The 25,277-nt window shown below is 38.0% G+C and overlaps 1 protein-coding gene across 2 annotated transcripts in view; it reads left to right on the top strand.

The window, feature by feature from the left end:
• Nucleotides 1-21,521, top strand: part of cab39 (calcium binding protein 39) — a 28,378-nt gene extending 6,857 nt beyond the window's left edge. For both annotated transcript variants that reach the window (XM_007887891.2, XM_042339181.1), the window contains 8 exons: nucleotides 4,516-4,671; nucleotides 9,032-9,196; nucleotides 13,113-13,231; nucleotides 15,139-15,307; nucleotides 15,605-15,664; nucleotides 16,640-16,705; nucleotides 17,317-17,460; nucleotides 18,480-21,521. In XM_007887891.2, the coding sequence (XP_007886082.1) occupies nucleotides 4,558-4,671; nucleotides 9,032-9,196; nucleotides 13,113-13,231; nucleotides 15,139-15,307; nucleotides 15,605-15,664; nucleotides 16,640-16,705; nucleotides 17,317-17,460; nucleotides 18,480-18,668 (1,026 nt within the window). In that variant the 5' untranslated portion in view covers nucleotides 4,516-4,557 and the 3' untranslated portion in view covers nucleotides 18,669-21,521. The remainder of the gene's footprint in view (nucleotides 1-4,515; nucleotides 4,672-9,031; nucleotides 9,197-13,112; nucleotides 13,232-15,138; nucleotides 15,308-15,604; nucleotides 15,665-16,639; nucleotides 16,706-17,316; nucleotides 17,461-18,479) is intronic.
• Nucleotides 21,522-25,277: the final 3,756 nt, after the last annotated feature.

Below are 25,277 nucleotides of genomic sequence, written 5' to 3'. Positions count from 1 at the left end.
GTGACCCCTGGTTATATCATGGGGATGATAGGCTCACAAAGCCTGGTGCGGGAGAGAAAACGAGCTGCAGATTTCTGAATGGTCTGCAGCTTGAGGAGGGAAGAGTTAGGAAGTCAGCAGCGAATTGGCAAAGAGCCTCTTTTTAACAAATTTTGATGTCTGTTGTGCAAAACATAATCGCTGAAGCATAAAGAATTGCTTTTTCAATGAATAAGACTGATCAGTGATCTGTGAAGCTTTTCTCAGAAGTGGAACCGGTGTCCCACCATTCTCTATTACATATTTATTACAAAATCTCAATGCTGCCAATTTTTAATTAGTTGCTGTACTTGTATGTTGTGCTGTTGCAACAGTTTCATATAGCTGACCATGTGGTTCTTCCAGCGTAAGAGGCTAAATCCAGCAGATTCAAATTAATGTATAATTGCAGAAGTTGGAGGAAAGTAGGGTTTCTTCCTTTGCTTTTTTTGCCCCTCACGTACCTGTACAGTGTTCTCAGAGTATACGCTGCATTGGTAGAGGTGCCATCCTTCAGATGAGGTATTAAATCAAGGTCCCCACTTTCCTGTTCAGGTGGACATTGAAGATCCCATGGCAATATTTATATAAAAAAGAGAAGCGTGTTTCGTTCTCCCAATGACCTAGTTAACCACCCCCTCGATAAAGTTTTCGTTCAATTCATGGCTGTTTGTGGGACATTGCTTTGTGCAAATTGCCTACAAACAATAATTCCTGTGAAGCTCTCTCAAGATGTTTTCACGATGTGATAATAGTTCATACAACTCATCAATACGCTCTCATTATACAACTCCCAACTATTTGTAGTCGGAGTGTTGGAGCTTCAATACCAGAATCTAAACGTTTTGTGACTTATTTTGGTGTAGCATGAGAATATGAAGGGAAGGATTAAAATTGCTATGAAGAGGCAGTATAGCCCTCAAAGCTTTTCAGAGTAAGTTTAACTGAAATTTTATGAATGTTGTATGCTCAGTTCCATGTGTCAGAGGAAAAATGACCAACAGTTTATTGACTCAAAACTGGAAAAGTAAAGAAACTGCATAGGAACAAAATAGAAAATCAGAAATGAAGGAAAAACTAATACTATGAAATATTTATTTTGCTACACAATTATTTTTCCATAAATTTACAAACACTGCATTATTCTCAAAAGGGCACAATTTCAGAATTATAAGTAACTTAGTTGACATAAGAAGTTTAAGAACTTTTTTATTGCAGTTGTAAAATTTAATTCTCCCCAACAAACCCTCTTGGAGTGAGTTGATAAGCATGTATTTGTTCTGCTTTGTACAGACAAGTGCATGGTGAAAGCAATTTATAACAAGTGCTTGAAAATGCATTCCAATCGTGGGGTTGGTTATATGCTTTTATTGTTATTGGTCTTTGCAGGTTAGATTTGATTACTATTAAACTTTGATTGCTCTAACAATTGTTTAGAGCATTTCCAGATTTGATACTGACTTGTGAGTGGGAGTCGCCATCGGTTTCACTAAACATTTTCTGTCTAAATTTTCATTTGGATTTGCACCAGTTGCCAAGGAAGACGCTTGATAAGATTATCAGTCACATTATACTGAAGACTGAATGATTTTTAAACAGGAACTCATTTAATCAAGCAAAATCAAAATTGAGGTTATTTATATGAATAGAGTATTTTTGCAACAGTTTCCCGAAATTCCCTATCTTATTTATGATTTCTATAAAATCACTTGAAAATGAAAAACAACTTTGTTTGGAGCCTTTTAAAAGCACATTTTGTCCAGGCATTGATGCATGTTCTTTGCAGTGAGCAGCTGTTTCTGTTGATCAGTAACTGCTAGCTGTCGACACTCCCACAGTGAGGATTACATATACAGTATGTTGAAAATTCGCCCATCTTGAAATCCCTCTGCTAAATGATCAAAAGAACATTTCTGTTCTTTTTATTATTCTTTGGCATCAGAGTGGGACTGGTATATTGTGGCTTAGTTGAACTGAATTAAGGTAGATGAGCTTCAGTTTGGGTTTCCCTTGCTGAGCTTTGTAATTATTTTTTTCAGTGATACAAACTCATTTTAACTTCTTGGCTCAGTTGTGCATCGATTTGGTCTCGATACAGAATTGAAGGACTGCTTGATTCTGTTACAAATGTATGTGTCTTGCATACGAGGGTTGTCGCTTTTGGAATCTAAATCCCATCCCTTAATAACCTTCATACCTGCCGAGATGGAATCGTTTTCGGGACTTCGGTGAAGCTGACAATCTTGTGTAATATTTTATGGAAGGATGTTTGACAATGCGAAAAAGTATTAAACAGCTAAATATTAGATTGGATGTTTTTGTTTCGATTGGTGTTCTTACTTTTCCTTCCCACCCCTTTTTGGTTTCTGACCTTGATGAGCGGTCACATTGTTTATTAGATTGTGGGAAGTAGCAGATGTTCATCTCCTGAGACCTTGTTTTAGTGACAGAATTCTGAATTCTCAGAATGAAAGATTAGAATGAAACCCACTGGTTACTGAGTTAAGACACCAGGAAATACAAGTTTGATACACTTGTATGTGTTTTTGACCATGCTAAAGTGCTTGGTAATTGCTGAGTCTTGGACTGCTTGATATGATTAAGGCCATGTCTGTAGTAACCATTTGTTTTAAATGTGTAAATGGTTGAATATGGAAAATCATTTCAGAGAAACACACTGAGTGTCTGATTTTGTGCATAGCTGGAATTGTAATACTTTATACCACTTTGGGTATTTTATAGGAACTCATTGGGGAGTTATAAATTAGATTTTCATTAAATTACTTATTTCACTGAGTTTAATTAGAAAAATGCAAAGGTAAAGGTGCAAAGACTGAAAAGAAAAATAAACTACTCAATTGGTCGTTCTCAATAATTATGGTTTGCAGACAGGAGCATCAGAGCCTCAATATTTTTAACCTTGCCATGTCTCAGGTTAGAATAAAGCTCTCTCTGTTCACATTATAGCTTTCTTGTATGAAGATGCATTTTGAGTAATTCCATTTTGCTGACCATAATAGATTGCGGGATACTAGTGTTAGACACTCATAATTGGGAAAATGAGGCTTGAAAAATGATATTAAATCCTAGAAACAGGGAATAGAGTTCTTTGTAACGAACTCTAGTTTTTGGATGGCTTATATACAACCAGTTTTGTGCAGAACCCATTTCATATTTGCTTAAATACCACTATTAAGATGGTAGTATAAATAGAGGTTACACAGCGTGATTCTGTTGGAACAGATGCTCCTAAAAACGATGAACTGAACCATATAATTGAGTTAATGCATTTGTAGAAAATATTGCACCTATTGTGACCTGATCATATTTTCTGTTTAAAAACCACAGTGTAAGACTTGCGGTTTTGCAGATCTACTCTTATGACACAAGATGATTTAAAATCCTTTAACCTTTGGGAGAGTAAATGCTCCATCCAAGCTTTACCTGGGTGAAAACAAATTCAGCAACATCAATGTGAGATTATCTAGATTATCTATGAATCTCTAATTTGAATAGTATCTGTCTCTGCTTTGTTGTTGCAGCTAAATCTTTGTGGCTCAATTCACTTCTTCCCCACCTCACAGATCAATCCTCGATTTATACTACAGAGGGATCCTCTTTTAGGATTTGTTTCCCGTTAAAGCTTAGCTAATCAGTTTCTGACAAATATAAAAGAATGTATTTCGGGTAACCTTCAAGTCTCTTTCTGACATTGAATTTTTAGGAAGTATTATAGCTGTGGTCACATGCCTGCAGCAAAGTAGACTACTAATGTTGATTGACCAAACATAGTGTTTTCTTTGGAAATAAATATTTGACCTGTTTTGAAGTAAGTTTATACTTTTGCAGAAAACCGTGTTTTATTCAAAGTTGAAAATACCAACCGTGGCTGCTCCCAGTTCTGCTGTGGGGAAATACAAAATGCCTTTTTGCCATGTTTTCTTTAATTAAGTTTGCCTGTTAATTAGGGAATTATAGCTCCATTAATCTATGATTTGCACTTATTCAGCACTCCCAAGATTCTACCCCACTTGAACGGCGCTATATAAATGCAAACTGCTGTTTATCACTTCCATGAATTTAAAGAGCTTTATTAGCATTTAAACCATTGTAAATACGTTTTCCCATGTTGAATGCTGAAGGCACTGCTCATAGAAGACTTGCTCAGACTGTGTGAAAGAATTGCACTGGACTCGGGAACCTGACTACTGGACCGCCCCAGAGGTCTGGCTCGATTCCGACATTCCATTGCTAGGCATGTCACCTTGGAGCCAGTTCAGCTCCGAGGAGATACTGCTTACCCCAAAGGAGGAGAAGATAATTGTATCTAAAACATTTAGCCATTCATTATGTAGAACGATATTGTACAAGTGGATGTGGCTGTAATTTCAGTTTTTAAGTAAAGAATTTTGCTTAAAATTTTAAAGTGTAATACATTATTTTGTTGTGTTATGGTCATACAATTCACTAAAATCGCCTCTTTCTGCTCATTTACAGATCGACCTAGAATAGTGGAACAGATATATTTACTTAGCAACAATGCCATTCCCATTTGGCAAGTCTCATAAGTCTCCAGCAGACATTGTGAAAAATCTGAAGGAGAGCATGTCGGTTTTAGAAAAACAAGACATCTCTGACAAAAAAGCAGAAAAGGTAACGTGCCATCTATGCCTTGCATTATGAAATCTAATCCATGTGATGCCTTGAAGATAAAACAGTGAGATAGTTGAAGCCTTCCTCGCAACTGAGTCCACATATGGAAATAAATTTCCCTGTAGTTTTGATGACTTAAATTGGCCTCTGTCGGTCAAACACTAGAGTTTGGTTAGATTGCAGTGTATAAGTGTGTTTCAGAAGATTCCTCCCCCTCCCCCTGGCTCGGTCCCGGGATCTGTTACTTTAAAGCACTCTGAGGCGCCGTCCGGCGTGGAGGGTGCTATATAAATCCAAGTTGTTGTTGTTTATTACATGAACGGATTTGATAGATAGAAAACTTCAAACACTGTGGTGTTTGAAGACAGCTCTGCACTTCATTTGAGATTGCTGTCTGGCAGGCAACCCATTAATCAATGTAGCACATAGATCCAATATTATAGACTAAACAACAAAAACAACTTAGATTTATATAGCGCCCTCCATGCCGGACGGCATCTCAGAGCACTTTACAGTAACGGATCCCGGGGCCGAGCCAGGGGGAGGGGGAGGAAGGTAACCAAAGGCGCGGTCGAAAAGAATGGTCTTCAGCAGAGACCTGAAAATGGGAAGAGAGGGAGCAAGACGGAGGGAGTGAGGAAGGCAGTTCCAGAGCCTCGGGGCATAGTGGCTGAAAGCACGGCCGCCGAGGGTGGAGTGGAGGACTTGGGGGACGAGGAGGAGGCCAGACCCGGAGAAACAAAGGCAACGGGTACTGTTTTGAGGAGAGAGGAGGTTCAGTGGGAACAGTGGTTCTTTGGCTTGGAGCACAATCCTCCTCCTCTATAATAATAATAATAATCCTTGTATTTGATATAGCGCTTTTCACGTCTTCTAGACGTCTCAAAGCTCTTCACAGAATATGCTGTAAATTGAATTGACCGTATATTTGTGAGAAAAACGTGGCAGCAGTGTCCCACAAACGGTCGTGGATTGAAAATGACCAATTATTGTTTTGTTTTTTGAAGGGATTATTATTAGGCATGTCTTTCTCCCCCACTCCAAAATAAAACTGGCAGCATAAAGTGAAGACCCTTTGCACCTTTAATAAATCAGGACTCAGTGAAGTCATTCAGTTTATCATATAATAATCATTGCATTATAGTGCCTTAACACATTGTCAGGATATGGCCTAGAACTTCACAGGATTTTACTGTGAAGTCCAGTGACTGTATTTATAGGTGAATGTGCACACAGCAATGTCCCACGGATAATCATGAAGTGAATGACCAATTTTATTTGTGGGATTGTTGGCCAGGGCACTGGGAGAATTCCCTTCTCTTTTTACATTGTGCTATGGGATCTTTAACATCCACATGAACAAGCACAGGTGGAACCTCGGTTTAAAGTCTCATCTAGAAAAACGGCATCTCCAACAATATTGCACATTTCCAGCACTGCATTGGATTGTCAGAAGCACAAGATCGCACTTTGGGTACGAGACCCTTATATTTTTGCCACTATTGTAAAGAGGGCAGTAGCCTCACATCCCTGTGTTAATGTAATAAATTATATGTTGTGCGTATCTGATCATAAGACTAAAGCACACTCATCAACCTTACACTATCATTGAGCTAACGGGTTTAACACATGATGGTATTGAGTTATAGTGGTTCGTGCATTTGGAGAGCTGAACTCTACAATTTCACAATTTTGTGCAATTTATCGTAGCAATTAGTTGTGAATGTGAAGCAATGGCATTGCAACCAATCAGCATCTCTTGCAATGAAATTGTACAAATTGCCTTGTAATCTTTCTTAATAACCATTTAATGTGGGATCTGCATAATGAACGTAAAATCCACGTGAAGATTTGTGCATCATATATTGCAGACTTGAGAATCTGGGGTGGGTGAGTTTCTTGTTTAAAAACTATATTTTTAAGAGGATGGATGCATTTCGTAATGACTTGAAGTTGCACCATAGTCTCATCGCTGATTACTATACTGGTGAATGTAGTAGGATATTAAAACACCTTGCGCTTCAATGTTGGAAAGGAAACGCTTGAATTCTTGTAGAAGTGTCCAAATCAATGACTAATTTGGGTTATTTCAACTAATTTTCTCCTTTGTTGCATACTATTATACCATATCTTCTCCCACAGCTAGTATTGCATTGTATTCAAACTACATGAACATTAGTCTCTCCAGGCATCAGGTCACAAGGTACAATCTTGTGATCAAAAACAGAAGTCGCTTGGTACACTCAGCAGGTCAGGCAGCATCTATGGAGAAAGAAAAGTGAGTCAACATTTCGGGTCCACGACCCTTTGTCAGAACTGGGGCATGTTGGGAGGGAGAGGCTTTTAAGGGCTAACAGAGAAGGGGGGGGCAGGGCAGGGAAGACAAAGGAGAAAATGGGGTAGAGGACAGGGGACGATGGGTTAAAGAGGTGTTAATGATGCCAAACAAATGGGATTGCAACAAAGCAGGGGAACAGGGGTGTTAATACTGCAGAACAAAGGGGTGGGGGGGGTTGAAATTGCAACAAAACAGGCAGAGAGAAAAGGTGTATCTGGGACCAAGATGGTCACAGAAGAGGGGGAATGTGAGCTGTTATGGTCTGACAAACACAAGAAAGGAAACAGATAGCAAAGGAGAGCAGGGTAAAACGGAAGAACGAAAGTTATGTCACCGAAGAGAAGAGCAGAACTTCTTCAAGATAGGCATTCCGAGAGGAGAAGTGGCAGTGAATTTAAATATAAGTAAAACACAAAATACTGCAGATGCTGGAAATCTGAAAACAAAAGCAGAAGTCGCTGGGAACATTCAGCAGGTCCTTTCTCCATAGATGCTGCCTGATCTGCTGAGTGTTCCTCGTGACTTCTGTTTTTGTTTTCAGATTTCCAGCATCTGCGGCATTTTGCATTTTGTTACAATCTTGTGATCATTTGGTGATGGAACAAAGGATGCCAGGAAAATACCATGACCATTGATGCACTCTATTGAATTAGGAAAGAAGTTAAAGACTTTGTTTTATCATTTAATAATAATCCTTTGCTCAGATTAAGGCTGTACTTGGTGATGGATGGTTTACCTGTAATGTACCAAATAGATGACTTGCACGGTTTTTAAACCAACTTCCTTAATAACTAATACATTGGTTTTCGATTGACCTAACTTGGATGAATGATGCACTGTGCTCACTGTGATTTTTTTAAAAAAAGTTTCTGTTTAATTGGAAGTGTTTTGTATCCTGTTTAAGGATGTGGGTTATTGAGTTAAGGAAAATGCTTGTATTCTAAGCGGTAAATTTCTAAAGCTGTATTGAATATTGATAAGTAAACATAGGACTGGTAAACATTCCATTGCTTTTGGTTAGTGGGTACATTTTAAAAACAAATGAAGCCAACCTTTTCATAATGTCAAATACACAGCAGTAGTAAAACCCTTGGAAAAAGAATTGCGATCTGTTGAACTTTTTTTAGTTTTTTTTCCTGAGACTATAGAGTGCATAAATTTTGGATATGCGATGATTATCTTAAATTGTGTCCCTAATAACCTTGAGTGCGTGTGCGTAACTTGGTGTGCTTGGTCACTGGACAATTTTTGGCTATCTCACAACCCTCTGTCCACTTTGTATTGAAGTGAGATGCAGATAAGTGGCTAGCTGGATGCGTGGCATTCTTTGGTGCTCAGAGACACATGAACAGCCCAGAGTGGCAAGTCCGTCCTTCCATTTCCTCGATCGATAATTTGCCTTGTAGGAAATTTCAGACATGAAATTTTAATACACTACATATGGTTACGAGTGAGTTCCTTAAGGACTGCTCAAAGTAATGAACGCTCCTGTCTGAATTGCTGTCCAGACCATCAAAGCAAGTTTCAAACCATTATTTAAAAGCATCAGAACCTCTTGCGAGCGACATGTAAGGAATATAAAGATTACTGATAGCATCGCTTATAACAACAAAATGATTTAGAGCATGTAATGAAATTTAATACACTCACTACCTTGTTGGAACACCGAGGAGAGTTCTGTACACACTTATACTAGCTAATGTTGAACATTGGTTAGCTTTATAATATTAATTAAAGACCGAGGAGCAAACGCAGATTAGCTTACTTTAAAACGCTTAAGGGCAATCCAAGAACTTTTAGAATTCATTTTAAATGTAAAGACATCAAGTGCAGCAGAATTTGAATGATGTTCATTCCTTTTTCAAACCAAAAAACTATGAACCGCACCAAATCTCCCGTGCAGTATAAATTGGGGCATCAATATGGGAACTTGGAGCTTGAGTAAATACCATTTGTATTTCACATGACCACATACATTGGATTATCTGGAAAAAATTCTCATAAACTTTCGTTTGTGTACAGGCAACAGAAGAGGTGTCAAAGAACCTGGTCGCTATGAAGGAGATCTTGTACGGCACAAATGAGAAAGAACCTCAGACTGAAGCAGTGGCACAGCTGGCTCAAGAGCTCTACAACAGTGGCCTCCTCAGCACTCTAATAGCAGACTTACAGCTCATTGACTTTGAGGTGAGAAAAAATATTTATATTTGTTAGTGCGTGCAGATTTACACTGAAATGGAAAACAAAATGATACACTCAGTGATCACGTATTCAGCGTGCAGACACAAAACAATGCAGAGATTACCTTCTTTGAATACAACACCACAATTCCGACTTGCATTGCACAGCCCTTGGGAGGAAGGAGCAGAATACAGCCCATGGATGAATGCTTAATAGCTACTTTGGTTTAAATATTCCAGGATTCAAAAAAGAGTGGGGTGGGGGGGGTTGGAAATTCAAAAATGAAAATTGAATTCTGTTTGAAACAATCCAAAAGTGTGCAGAATTCCTCTATTTAAATACAACTTTCTGCTATTAAAACAATTTATACAACCAATTGTATGGTAAAACAGCAACAGATCTTTGTGAGATTGAGACCACCTGTCAGGTAACTTTCTTTAACTGTCCTTCAGGCTCTCCTGGAATTTTCCATTTAACTAACTCGTTGATTACTGGCCACGCCAGGGAATTTCAGGCTCATGGCCAGAGCAAGCCTTTTTTGATTAACTTGCGCTATGAGATATTGAAGCCAATGTTAATAAGACTACTGGAATGCTGCAGGAAGTGAGGAGTAGCTGTATTTTTGCAACTTAAAATCAAAACAACATTTTTCTGATGTTCTATTCTCCATCTTTGTTTTCCCCCATTTTCCTCTTCCCATTTTCATTTTGCTATGTTCAAACAGAATATAACATTTTAAATACTATGCTTGTCTGTTCCTCTGTCTCCAGAGTCACACTGTGCATTCTGGAGCTGGGGCTCACATCTTCATATCTTGGCGCTAATCAGCTGATAACTGGCTCCAAAGACTGTTTTCTTCAGTCAGTCAAGGCTCAGGACATTGAAGATTACATCACTGAAGTGACCAGGTCAAAATAAATTTTTGGACTAGCATTGGGCTTTCGAGCCATTTGACAAGATCACTCCTGCTGGCCTGCTGACGTTGAAATTAGCTGTCAGCACCCTAGTGTTAATTTTCTGCTGTGTTTTCTTGGATTGTTCCTCTGATAATTTGTTGATATGGCTTGTATGCCTTGGAATTCTGCTAGCTTTTTCCTTTACGAATATTGCCACCAATCGACTCCCCGCTTGCAAGGAATCCATTGTAGAAGCAGAAGAGCCAGCGGTGCAGGGAAAGAAAAATGCTAACGTAAGGAGAAAAACAGATAGACAAAGCAAAAATATGTTCCACAAAATCCGGATTTATCTAATTCTTACTATTTTAGACCTCCATCGGTGTAATTATTTGGAGGAAAAATGCAGATAATTCTGGGAACACTTCTAGCGATGTGCAGCTAAAATAGATTTTGCTTTGAATCAATTACCAACAGCTGATAACTTTCTGCACTGCCCAGTAGCTGGCATTTCATTGCATCTATTTCTAGTTAATTATTTCTTGTACTTCTACAATTAACAATTTGAATTATTCTAAGCAATTTAGATTGAGTAGAGAACTACTTTTTGGTGGTGATATTGTTTTTTTATTGAGACTGCATGAGAGCAAAATCAATTGGATCAAATCTTCTTTCTAGTAATTTGTCAATTTTTAATGCCAGTTAGTAAGCATCTAAAAAAAACTAATCCTACGAGAATGATTAGCATCAATTTAGGATATGTTCCTCTGTTTGTGCTAATTTTTTTTGTTTATTTGTATAGCTCAGTTTGTAGTTTCAAATGCAAATAGTGTAAAAAAGATTCTAAGTAGAATCAGACATAAATTGAAGCCCCAATATACAACTGACTGCTCAAACTCCAGTAACTCTGCATTGATTTCCTTAAAATTAGTGGCGCCTACTTGTATGTTTCTGTCAAGGGAGCGTATCCTTCCATTTCCGCCTCCTCTCTCAATCTCCCCACCCCCCGCCCCCACACACACGCGATTATCTAATTATCATCTCTACATGTGGAATCCTATAGCTCAGTAGTTAGAGCACTTGCCTTGCAAGTGAGAGACCATGGGTTCAATTCCCGGCAGGGTGAAATGTTGCGCAAGTTTCCTTATACCTCTGTTTACCTAGCAGTATGTAGGAACCCGGTTGTTAGTCGATTGGCGGATTGCTTTTTGGGGGGAATAATTCCTTCAAAAAATAATAATAATAAATTGGTCACTCAATCCACGAATGTTTGTGGAACACTGCTCTGCGCAATTGGCTTCCATAATTCGCCCACAGAATATACAGTTACTCCACTTTACAATATATTGTGTGAAGCGCATTGAGAGGTGTCAAAGACATGATATGCAAGGATTATTATTACATCTGTTGTCTTCATTGGGGTAACTCTTAAGTGCAGTCTTCTGCGAATTGCTAATTCCTCAGTGAAATTTCATACTTGCCTCTGCCACTTTTAGACCACTAAGTATTAGGAGTGGCTCGTTCCTCTTACATTGGGGATTAGTCTTGTTCCTCTCCTTCAGTAGAAATGAAAATGAATATTATGCAGGCAATCTGGTATTTCAAGCCATTTTCGTTGGCAGTATATTGTTCTGGCTGTACAGGAAGGAGTGCGAGAATAGAAGAGAGTTGTTCTTTGTCTATACGTTGGGTGTTCCAGTACAATTCTTCCTTTTTCCTCAGGTAGAATCTTCACCTGAGCTTCACAGTCCCATTAGATTACAAAGAGATTGTGTACTGATATTTTGCCAAACCAGTTTTCCAAACCCCAGGTGCACCACATGCCCAATGCTGGTCTGCCAACTGTCTTGTTGTCTGTCCAAATACATAAACAAGGGAAGTAGAGATCTGTATCAAGCCTTCGTAAACTCTTCACAATAAAACGTTTGTGTATATGATGGGTTCCCTTAATTTCTCAGTGTTCTGGACTAGAGTCTATTAACAGCTGTCAAAATACCCCTCACAGATTGAGAGAAATTGAATGAAATTGAACAATAATTTGACAAAACTGTTACTACTCCTTGGTGGTGTAGTGAAGGCATATGATTGATTGTATGGAATGAAATGTCACCAAGGAATGCAATTCCAGTTGGGATAGCTACATTTTTCTTGCTGTATTCAATTCATCTTTACTTTGAGGAATGGTTCCACACACTGGGTGTAAAGCTTACTGTTTCATTTATATCAATATTGCAGCTAACTTACAAAACTTTTTTTTGTGTGAAGAGAGCAATTTTTTGACTGACTTTAAATTTATCTTAAAAAGAAACCTTCAGCTGAGTACACGTGCCCAGCACCTTACGGACAATCTAGTCACAATTTGTGAGTGTGTAACTTATGAAACTCAAATGTCCCCTTCCATCTTCTTCATTACTATTTGATACTGGTAGAAGACATATTGCCTCTTGTTCTAAAACAGATCATAGAAAAACTACAAAGTTAATCGTTACTGCACATTAACCCTTAATATATGTTTGCAGAGTTTTATAATGCAAATATTCACTTATTAAAAACTACAGTTTGGAGTTGCTAAATAATGCATCAATTGAAACATTAATTATTTTCTTGATATTTTGGACAAGCTACATTTTGAAGTTTTCTGGTATAAAGTTATTAAATTTTTGATGGTTATTTGATTGTGTATGTGATTGGGAGTATGAAGTTTATTTGATGGAATGTTTGCCTTTGCTCACGTTTAAGACACATTATATGTTATTCTGCAGTGAGAGCTCTGAAAGGTATCATTTGTACTGGCTATTTTTGGGCAGGGTGGGGAAGCAAAACTAAACCTTAGATTTTACTGAAGGTAAAAAATTAATGTGTATAGTGTCAGTACTTTAGCTGTGGTTATTTGTCAGAGGCAAAATTATTGGATAAGAACAAATGAACTAAACTTGCTGTGACAGAGGTCATGGCTTGCCTCCAGTCTTAATCAATCCATTAGTTCTGCTTCAGGTATACACATCTAATTTATATTTTATTATTCACAGGGCAAAAAAGATGTGGCTCAGATATTTAACAACATTCTTAGACGGCAGATTGGAACTCGAACCCCAACAGTAGAATATATCTGCACTCAGCAAAATATATTATTCATGTTGCTGAAAGGGTATGTATAAAACCTTTTTTTTGTACATTTCCTACTCTTAACCTTTTCTGCTTTTGAATAATTTCTTTCAGTATATTTTCCTGTTCTCAGTTAAGTAGTAGTTAGTGATAATTAAGATGAAAAGAAAAATCTCAGCAGGTCTACCTTTTAAAGTCTATTCATCACACTAAATGTTGTGGGCCAAACACCACTTAGGTTGACATTTGTGTGGACCACAAAACAATCTAACAACAGTTTGGCACATAGAGAGAATGGTGCAGCCAAAAATTGAATGTAACGCTTGGCTAATTACTTCTCAAACCTTTCCATTCACACACACCCCTCCCTCTTCACTCACAATTTATGTTGAATACATAAGGCTAGTTTTCTTCTGCACAGAAAAATCTCTGAGGGGGTTCAATTTCTTTTGAGATACAAATTTGTGTTTTGTAGCCTATTTACTCTTTCGACAGATTCCAAATGTGTGTATATTTCAGGATACATGTAGTTAGTCCAAATATTGTAGTATATAGTATTTTACAGTTAATCTTGAGTGCAAGCTGTAATGTTTTGGTCATAACCTCACAACTTGTTTGAGGTTTGTTTCCTTTAACCCCAAAGCAAAAACCATGCATGATGGTGCATTTAGTTGACTCTGGACAATCTTCAAATCTTTATACTTTTTTTAAAAAAAAGTTCTGAACCTACTAATAAACTTCCATGTATCTTTGATGTATACTATACTTAAAAAAAACTACAACAATAATCAGGTTCAAACCACTCTGCTGTTAAGCACTCAGACACTACCCACATGAAGATTGCTGAATGCAAGTTATTTTTGTTGTAATCCCTTCATTGGTATAGCGCCTTCTATGTCAGGAGGACGTCTCAAAGTGCTCACAGGATATCATGTAAGATGTACTGGCTGTGTTTTGTGGCATACGCTGCAGCCTTTGAACCCAGCAGTGTCCCAAGTCACGACGAGAAGAATGACCAATCTTATATGGGGATTGTTGACTCGGACACTGGGAAAAATAAACTAAAATCTGAAGGTGTTTGTATTTAATGCGTCAGTGTTAACGTGTCTGTTGGTCATGATACTCTGTTAAAGAGAACCTTTGGCTGATACAGTACACTTTCCAGAATGGAAAATTCCATTGCTTGAGAGAGGGTTCTGAGTATTCTTGGCCGCTCCTATTAGAATGTTTTAACATAAGAGGAATCTTACCACGTGAACTAGTCTAGGTTGTTGCTTTATTCGGTCAAGTAATTGCTTGCACCAGTAGACATTAATTAAGCTGAATTCCATTTTAAATATTATTAGTTCTGTTCTACCCAGGGAGGTTTTTCAAACTTAATAGGCTAAACTGATGGGAAGTTGAATCCACTTAAGCAGAAGCAGCATTTCAGTAATTTTGCAAAGGAATTTTATTTTGATGATGGACTTTTAGACTTTAAATGTCAGTTTTTATGTATCAGCATGGGCAAAATTGTTCATCTTTAGCAACTTGCCTTTCAAGTTCATTTCTGTAACATTGCAATAGTAAATAGTGCTGTAATTATTCAAAACAAATTTCCCTGTTTGTGAATGTCACAAGAAAAAGAAAAGAAAATGGGCATCTTAAACTATACATTAAGTACACTTTTGTACACTGGGCACTTGTGATGAAATTGCGTTAAATATAAGTTAATCAGTAGTTTTTAAAAGAGAAGTTTGTTAATTGAGATTTTTTGACTTTTTTGAAAAATTTAAATCTTGAATCATTCAATCAGAATAATCCATGCCCGTTAAGTACAGTGGGAAATTTCTGTATTTGAGATCCAGGAATGGCGAGCTTTATTGAATGGGTGTAAAATGTGATCCGATTAGGAAAAAAGCTTTCATGTTGTATGTACTAAACAAAAATCTTTGAATTTTATTTCTGTAGGTATGAGTCGCCAGAAATTGCTCTTAATTGTGGTATCATGCTGCGGGAATGTATCCGGCATGAACCATTAGCGAAAGTTATTTTGTGGTCTGAGCAGTTTTATGAATTCTTCAGATACGTGGAAATGTCAACATTTGACATCGCTTCCGATGCATTTGCCACATTCAAGGTAATTCACAACACATCTAAGTATTGTCACTGTCGGCAACATTTTTCGTTTAGCTATTGAAAACTTTGAAACACATTTTGGAAGTGATACAGGGGTTTTCTTCTTAGCCCACTCCATTAAACAGTTAATCTAAAACAAAATTGCAAATTCATTGTTTGCCTGCTAAACATTAAAACTGTATTTGGAAAAACAGCAGATTCCTCTAAATTGCTGCTGTATTTGCAATTCTGTGTTTGAAGTTTTAAAATTCTCTTGTTTCTATTATTGCTATGAAAATGTTTTTTTTTGTTCTTGCAGGATTTGCTTACACGACACAAATTACTGAGTGCCGAATTTTTGGAACAGTATTATGACCGAGTAAGTAAACAGCGATTGCCATGGGAGAGCAGGAGGAATGAGAGAATGGAGAAGGCAAAAGGCAAAATAACTGATCTGATATCTACATTCTGTGCTGTTAGTAATGTGCTTAAAGATGTGATCCTTCCCAGGACTTATTTCTTTTTAACACATTTTTAAAAAAATATCTTGTTTCAATTTTGATTTGGGAGGGGAAGAGGAAAAAAAAGGCTGTAGCGGTTATTGTTTTTTGTCATTTAACCTTTACGTAATTGTACCTCCTTTCTGTACTGGACCACTTGGCTTATTTGTGGACAACAAAATGAGATTTAAATGAATTTAGGCAATCTTACTTAATCTTTTTTGGAGCTTATTGTGCTGGCTGACCATCCGGTGGAAAGCCACCTTGTGGTGACATTAACAGGCATACTTGATTCTACCATTTTAAATGCGGTGTGAAGCCCTGTACTAATCTGCCCTCTAGTGACAGTATTTATTTTTTGGAATGCAGAAAATTGCTGGTTTCTGAAATGGCATCTTGTAATTATTGACTTCCTGCTTGAAACTTTTTCCTTATAAGATTTGATTTGCAGTATGTTACAGAATAATGTTTTAGCAGTAAATTGGACTCTGACAAAGCTAATAATAATCCTTGCAATTGATATAGCGCCTTATCACATCTTCGAGATGTCTCAAAGCACTTCACAGATTATACTGTAAAGTGAATTGACAGTGTATTTTGTGGGTGAAATGAATGAGGTGTTTACCCATCTAAATACACTTCATTTGGTATAGTTTGTCAATTGACCCTTAAAAACTTAATTTAATGAATTAGCAAATACGTGCTTCTACTCGGGTTTTTTTGTTTGGTGATGGACACATTTGTGAGGATCTACAAGTTAAACATGTGTATAATCTCTTATTTGCTGAGGTAAAAGCGAGTATGACATTGAATTGAATCAAAATGCATAAGATTGTGTATTTTTTTCATTTCAGTTCTTCAGTGAATACGAAAAGTTACTTCATTCAGAGAACTATGTGACAAAAAGACAGTCATTAAAGGTAACAAAATCAGTTCCTGGTCTTGGTGTATATGGTGCTTTTCTATGCTCTTCTACTAAAGCAAAGATGAATATACAATAATGTAAAATCTTCCCTGCCAAATGCACCCGTGTACCTGTGCAGCAAAACATATAAATATTTCACAAGTTTAATGGAGCAGCAGAATACATTTTAACAGCCTTCTCTACATAGCCTATTCAAGCAAAGAGATTTACATTTTGCATTCTTACATTCTTAAACAGGAGAGTCCTTGTTCAAAAGCGCTTCTATTAAAGAAATCAAACCTGTTATAAAAATAATTAAATATTTGTGGTGAAGATTTCTCACTTCTCCACATTACCTGGGACTAGCCCCTTCTTATCTCAGGCCACTTCAGTGATAACAGTGATGGAGAGGAGTTGACTGCACTCTAGGATCCAGACCAATCCTGATCTGGATTGACCCTAAACCCAATGAGGTGAACGGGATTGGTCCTTTGGACCTGGAGCTGATTCAGAGCCGGCCAGCCCCCTTCGAAAAACAAAATAAAACTGTTTCAGGATGGATGATACTGTAATTGTTTTGACTTATTTGTTATAAGGAAATTAAGTTCAATATTCACTCTGATTTAGTTACTGGGAGAGCTTCTACTGGACAGACACAATTTCACCATTATGACCAAATATATCAGTAAACCAGAGAACTTGAAGTTGATGATGAATCTTCTGCGGGACAAAAGCCGGAACATTCAGTTTGAGGCCTTCCATGTATTTAAGGTATTGTTTTTGATATTGATCGATGCATAGGAATTGGGGAGGGGATGTGGGCTAGCAAGAGGAGATATTCTAAATTAAGAATCTGTAACGATCTTGATTGGCACATTCACCAAGTGTTAATTTCTTCATTTTAATAATCTATTCACTATGTGGGAATATGGTTTTGATGCAAATGTTTGTGTATGGATCACAATTCAGATGATGAAGGCATTTCAGGATACCGACCCTACCATACTTTCATCACAGCATCAAGCTGTCTTTTAAATAAGTTCAGTGTCCTGGCTTCAACCATCCTTCCTGGTAACCTCTTCCAGTCATTAAATATCCTCTGGGTAAAGGCAAACTTCTTGGAATCTGTCTTAAAATTGCCCTTTGGAATTCTAAACCTCTTATCGGGTTCTCTTGTTCTACTGTCTTGGTGCATCCTAAAGTATTGTTCTGGATTTATCTTTTAAATCCCAATTAGAATGTTATACATCTCTCTAAGGTCCCCTCAGTCTTCTTTCAAGACTTGAGACTCATGGATAGGTTTGTGTTCTTGGTGCACTACAATTGGCCCCAGTTCCCCATGGATAGGGACATGAATGTCATTGGTGGCTCCTTCTCCTGACCAGATCCCGTGACTTCTGCTGGAGATGTACGTGTGAGAATGCTGAGTAATAGAATGGCCTCTGCAGTAAGATAATCTGCCAATACTTATTCTGGTTAACATATGATTAATCACTTAGAGGAGGGGTGACACCTGTGGAACTGCACCCCAATAGAAGGAAAATAGTGCGCAATTTGTCCAAGGAGGAGAGAAAATTGGTGGATTAAAAATATTTGAACCCTTCAGCTAAGCAAGATAAATAATACATGTTCTCATGTTACTATGTAATTTGGGGTCTTTTATAGGTTTGCAAAAAAAGTCTTTGCCAAAATATACAGCAACAATTTTGTAATAGAGGCTAGCTTGATTTTTGAGCTCAATGCAGAAATGTTCATGTGGATATGTAAAGTTGTGTATATTTTCTCCCTAGGTATTTGTGGCCAACCCCAACAAGACACAGCCTATTCTGGATATCTTGCTGAAAAACCAGACCAAACTTATAGAGTTTCTCAGCAAGTTCCAGAATGACAGGACCGAGGATGAACAGTTCAATGATGAGAAGACATATTTGGTCAAACAAATCAGAGATCTAAAGAGACCTGCACCCCAGGAATCGTAAAGCTACATTATAAAACAGAACAGAAATTACGCGACTGCTGTCTACTGAACATCAAGCACCCTTATTCAATTCTTATGGAATATTACTGCTAATCTGCTGTCCAGTGAACAGTTTAATTTGTTTCTTTTATGTTTGAAGTCAAAGATGAAATTTAGCTGCTGCTTTCCTGCACATTAGAGCACAACATGGACTTTCTTGAAGGTTTTTTTTTGTCATTTGAAACAATGCAAACGCACTGTCTTATGGTTAAGCATAGGTAAAGGGGATCTTTGGTTTATGTGTAAGCAGGCATTTAGAAATTAGAATGGATTTATAAGGAAAGGATAACAGAAGTAAAACTGAGGTTGCATGCCTGGGATCTGGTTTTTGATCAGTTTATTTGCAACCTGTGTTGTGAGTAGGGCACAGATTTGATCTGTGCTGAAATCTAGACATACACCATAGTCATAAGGATTAAAGTGCTGGATCTGTATGCCTTTGATTTTTCTTTCTTATGAATGTGTGGTGCTTTATTTGTGATTAATTTAGATAGGCACATTTAACTATGGTGTACGTTTTCTGAAATCATTAATAGCATTTGCTCACAAATGGTTTATGGTGGAGCGCAAGCCTATTGACAAAAGAAAGGTACTCAATAAAATTCTCTTCGCAGTGCAAAGGTTATGTGCAACTGGTGTGGGGAAATCCAGCTTGTAATAGGTTTTCCAATCACCTTAGCAATGATTTTTGCCTAGTGTTTTGTGGACAGGGTTCCTAGCAACTCCTGCGTACCAAAGTGTGGCACGTTTTTAACAGGTAAACCTGTCCACAATCCAGGCTGAAAGCAAAACATTGCCACTCAGGTGATGAAAAATGCAATGTCTGATATCTTGGCTGAACAGCATTCCGAATGCTGGGCAAAGGATTGTATGTGAGCAAAAGGTTTTTTTTTAGTATGGGGTTGTTCCCCCTTAATGTATTAAGTAACTTTCAGAAGAATCTGTTGGAAAAGGGTGGTTCTTATGAAAAATGTACATACGCCTTTCATTGGTTTATAGATTTTTGCAGGCGATTGATTTACAGTATATACATTCAAACCTGTTTAGATATGTTTTTGTTTAAACTTATTCTCTGTCATTTGAGTTCACAATGAAACTCTGCACTTCAGTAAAAGCATTTGCTGTTCCTTGTACATAACCTTTAGGCCACTCTGTTCTAAAAATATGGTTGAATTGTACAGCGGAGGAATGTTACTGTATTAGTCTAACTATTTACCTAATATTGAGTTTTGCAAGCAAATGCTGGTATGTAATTTGAATATTTCTGCTGATCACATGAAATTGCTGATTAACATTTACAGTAGAACAGCATTCATAAGCCAATTCTGTATTTAAGCTGTTAGTTACTGGGCTGCCATGATCAGGACAGTATGAACTGGAACCCCCAAAACTGGATTTATGTTCACTAGTAGTGAGCCCTACACATTCAGTTACTAGAGTTTTTTTTAAATAATAAGCCTGCAGAAAGGTTCTTTGTTCATACGTATCCTTAATATATCAAACCAGGTTGAAGTTTAATGAATTTACTATTTCTGTTCAATCTGATTGACAACGTTCAGATTTTGCCTCAAAATTCACTTATAAAGAACGGATACGTTTTTAGGTCCAGTACAACAGTTTTATACATTGTGAAAATCTTAAGAGTACATTTGGAAGAAATTAGTGTAATTTTCAAAAGCATTCTTTATGATAAAGCTGCAGTATTTTTTAATGGGGTGTTGCATTAAAATATATTATGAATGTTGCACACTTACCAACCTAAATGTCAAAGTGACCGCACATCCTTTTGTAATCTAAAAATAGTTATAAATTCATTTAGCTAGTTTACACTTCATTATAATCATCATAATGACCCATCTTTTTATACTACTGAAAGTTCCAGGAATATTGCATTGGAATTCACTGATGTAAACTTAAAATGTGTGATTAAAATTTTATGCTGTGGTTAAATTCCTGTGAAGTGACTGGTAGATGCAGATTACTCAAGGTTAGCCATTTAACCATACCAAAAAAAATGTAAGAGAAAGACTACTGCAACAAAATGAAAGTAACACTGTCCATTTTTACTACTCCTTTCTGGGATAGAATGACAAACCTAGCCCTTGGCTGAAACTTACCTCCGCTATATTGCCTGCCATTTTATGCATGCCAACTTAAATATGCATTCACTCTTAACATAATTGCACAAATATACAGGTTTGGCCATCTCAATTCTCAAATGAAGCATTAAGGCTACATGTATAATCCTCATTGCATCTGGAAATACTCTGTTTTCCTTCCTTTCACTGGAAATGCTCGGTGGAGTTACTTTCCTAAAAGTTATGTACCTCCTGATAGCTGCTTTGAGCAACTCCCACAAAGCTTTTAGTTCTGCACTGGCTGATTTGCAAGACTGTCATGGTACTGAGAATTGGAATCCATGCATTATTGAATAATAACTTATATAATCCATATTATAATTGGGTTGAAAATCAAAGCATGAGGTCACTTTAGGAAGATGCCAAATATATTAGCATTATTTAAGATGTAGCATGTAAGTATGGCTAGAGCATTTGTAAGCTGTTATTTGTAAGCCATATATGATACTGTAATTATAGGTTGTATGGAACTGTTGTACTGGAACCTTAAAATCTTAGTAAAAACATAATCTCCAAAGACGTTTCTGCAGGATTTGAGCACAGTTTTTTTGAACAATTAGGCCTGCTTTACAGTAATCAAACTTGCTAAATACTTGTCATGTCTGATTAGAAAAGTGCATTTAACGTCAGAATATCTGACTGGCCCCAAGGATACAAATAAATTTTGATTAAACATTTTTTTTAGTGTTTGTGTGTTTATTTTGAAAGGTTATTGAATCTGTAGTTCCACCTTCACCAGTAAAATTCTAGCTCATGGATTGAGATGAATGCTAGAAATTAGAATATGCAATGTTTGTTTAATCTCACTCTCAGCTTGTTTGCTATCATGCAGTTTCCTTCCATCCTGATTAAAGGTATGCATTTGTAGTGTGGAATAACACTGAAGGAATTCACCTGGTAGCCCAAGAGGGAACTTGGAAGTATTGTATATGATCAGATGTCAAAGGGTAAGTTTCAAATTCTGCAAACTGTCTTGTGGATCCAATGCTTTACTAATAACTGCTGCCTATAGGCTTTATTTATGATTTTGGAAACTTAACCAGCAGCATACACCTTTCATACATAGCAACGGGATGGTAAATTCTAGCATTACTGGTCCAAAAGTTTGTTACGAACGCATTCAGACATTGGAATCAAACTTCAAAGATTTTTTTTATATAGAGGTTAACTGATTATAAGATAAAACTTAAGTTATCAGGCGACATAACCTTTTAATTTTAAAAAAAAGTAAGCTTCACAATGTTGCTTTGCTCAACAACCCTGGTTGGCACAGTAAGGCTGTAGAGATCAAAGAAAGCAAGAAATATAAAACAAAAATAGAAATGACAGGTCAGGCAGCATCTATGGAGAAAGGAAAGTAGATGCTGCCTGACCTGCTGAGTGTTCCCAGTGACTTCTGTTTTTATTTCAAATTTCCAGCAATCTGCAGTATTTTGAGTTTTGTTTATAAACAAGAAATATAGGTCACATGTTAGAAATGCACTGGATAAATCAGCATCTGGGAAAAGGATGACCCTTATTTAGAGCGAGAAGTTGTCTAATATTTAAATGTAGCTTCTGATTTACTTCTGGTCTCTCCTACTATTATTAATACTCTTACAGATTTCATACTATTCTACTCAGTCAATGGCAACATGAGAGAGCTGTATGAGAACTGTCTAAGATGACATTGAAAACCCTTCCAATATTGTGAAGTCATTCCATCTTTTATCCCGCAACTTGGTAACAGTGCATTGATGTAGCAATATGTCGCCTTACCAGTCAAATGAGTTGCAAAGCCAAACTGATTCACTGCAAACTTGTCCCACTGATCTGAGCAAATTATGTCAGCTTTTGGAAGGAACATTAATGCTCTTGAACTCCTTGGGACTGTAACATTTTAGCATTAATTAATCAGATTAGAGAGCTATAACCTCTGCTCCATCAGCTAGCAACATCTGTTCCTAAAATTCTCATGTCCCATTACAAGTAGTGTTCACTTGTTCATTATGTAGGCATATTAATTAATATGTTGATTGGATATCCTTCCAACCTTCAGTGGAAGCCCATTCGTCTGCTGGTCACAATAGCAATTTTTTTTTAATTAACACACGTTTGGAAACCTGGCATTTGATCAGGCTTAGTTTAAATCAGCACTGTCCAACCCTGTGGCCACTGGTCACATGTATACCAGCCCTTGAGATGTTTTAACATGATGAGGCAACAGAAGATCAATTTCACGGCTGCAAGTTGAAACAATTTTTTTTATGTGAAAAGCACTATATCAAACGCAAGGATTATTATTATATTTTAAGTGGCCACACCTGAAGAGCAAAATGGTCACTTGTTGCCAGTAGGTCCTGTTTGGACAGTGCTTCAATACAGTTTGCTGCAGGATTTAGAATATTCCAAGTATCTATCCATGCAACAGAATTTCTAAATGATCTAAATATAAAATAACTTTCAACTTAGTCTATGAAATGCTCACATAGAATGGCAAACTGATGAAAGGTCACTTGCAGGACTTCAAAGCTGTTTTGATGTACAGTATCGCCATCAGCAACTCACTTCTAAGCATTCAGTCAATAAATGAAACATTGAGCAAGCCTGTACTTTGTATAATAATCCTTGTATTTGATATAGCGCAAAATCACATCTTCAAAATGTCTATATATTCAAAGAGTGTACAGTTTGTGCAATTGGTATGGGTTCTCTTTCAAATCAGACAAATGTACAGACTAACCCTTGATGATAACATTTCTGGGAAGAAATTTGATTAACAATCTGCACTCTTACATTTAATTTCCTGTTAGTATGAACACCCTCAGAGAGCTTAATAGAAATTTAGTACGGAATGCACTTTTACCACCAGGCTGCTGTATTTTAGCTATTCTATTTGAACTGATCGCTAACAAAATGGATACTGGTCTCTTTGTGATTTAGAAAAGCAGAATCTCAAAAGATGCATTTCAGTTAATGAAACCAAATTAGCTGTGATTTCCTTGGCCTGGGGCTTCTAGATTTTAAAAAAATCGCATTTACTTATTTTGTTTTACATACGTATGATTTTCTATTGTTTTACATTCAGATACCAGCCTAGGCCTCAGTCCTAAACTGTGTTGCTCACCATACCACTTGAAAAGGAGTCTTCTGGGTATTTGCCGAGTGAGAGCTCAAGTATGTTTTTTTTAAGCTTACTGATGATCAATTGCATCTATCCTAGGGAGAGGAGAAGATAAGCTGAGCACAGCCCTGCTGATGCAGACCATATTATTGTAAGATCAAATCTCCTGTAATGTACATGATAATAACTTATATTTATAGACACGATTATATTTGTATAGCGCCTTTCACATCGGGAGGACGTCCCAAGGCGCTGGACAATGTACAGCATTTCAGACCTGAGCTGGGGTCGGGGGGGGGGGGGGGGGACAAGGGAGGGGAGAGGTGGCCGATGGCATGGTCGAAGAGGAAGCTCTTGAGGCGAGACTTGAAGGAGGCTAAGCAGGGGGCGAGGCGGAGTGATTGGGAGATGGAATTCCAGAGGTTGGGGGCAGAGTGGCTGAAGGCTCTCCCACCAATGGTGGGGCGGGTAGGTCGGGGGATGTGCCAGAATGGAGGGAACGGACGGGTTGGTAGGGGTTAGGAGGTCGCAGAGGTAGGGTGGGGCGAGGCCATGGAGGCGTTTGTAGGTGAGGACCAGGATCTTGAGCTGGATCCTCTGAAGGAAAGGGAGCCAGTGGCGTCGGGCGAGAATGGGGGAGATGGGGTCACGGAGTTCGGTGCGGGAGAGGACACGGGTTGCAAGAGTTCTGGATTATCTGCAGCCTGTGGAAGGAGGTGTTGGGAAGGCCGACAAGCAGGGCATTTGCATAGTCGAGCCTGGAGGTGATGAAGGCATGAACAAGAGTTTCAGCGGCCTGATGGGTGAGGTAGTGGCGGAGTCGGGCGATGTTACGGAGGTGAGGGAAGGCAGAGCGGGTCATGGCTTGAATATGGGGAAGAAAAGACAGTTGAGGGTCGAACAAGACACCTCGGTTCCTGACTGGCTGGTGAGTTGATGTGTGCAACCATGGAGGTTGATGCTGCCAGAGCCTGAGGTGCAGAGGCGCTGGCGCGCGCCGATCAGGAGGGCCTCAGTCTTGTTCACATTCAACTTTAGGAAATTTGCCCTCATCCAGGATTTGATGTCCCACAGGCAGTCTGTCAGTGGCCTTCATGTAAAATAATGTGGGAAAGCTTTACCGAGAAAGTGCCAGACACCAAACGGGGAGGTTGGGAGGAGGAGGTTGGTGATCCTAGGTATGCTTGAAGAGGTAGGTGTTGATAATGGACAGAAAGGGGTGAATCGTGGATGTTCCAATGGGTGGGGAATAGTGGCTGATGGTGGAGCTGTAGGGGAATACACAGCAGGCGGTTTGCCAATTAGAGGGCTGAGCACGAGAGTGATGTTG

This window comes from Callorhinchus milii, unplaced genomic scaffold (assembly GCF_018977255.1).
Source record: "Callorhinchus milii isolate IMCB2004 unplaced genomic scaffold, IMCB_Cmil_1.0 Scaffold11, whole genome shotgun sequence".
Lineage (NCBI taxonomy): Eukaryota > Metazoa > Chordata > Chondrichthyes > Chimaeriformes > Callorhinchidae > Callorhinchus > Callorhinchus milii.
The sequence above is the reverse complement of the archived record's forward strand: the minus strand, read 5'-3'. Positions and strand labels throughout refer to the sequence as shown.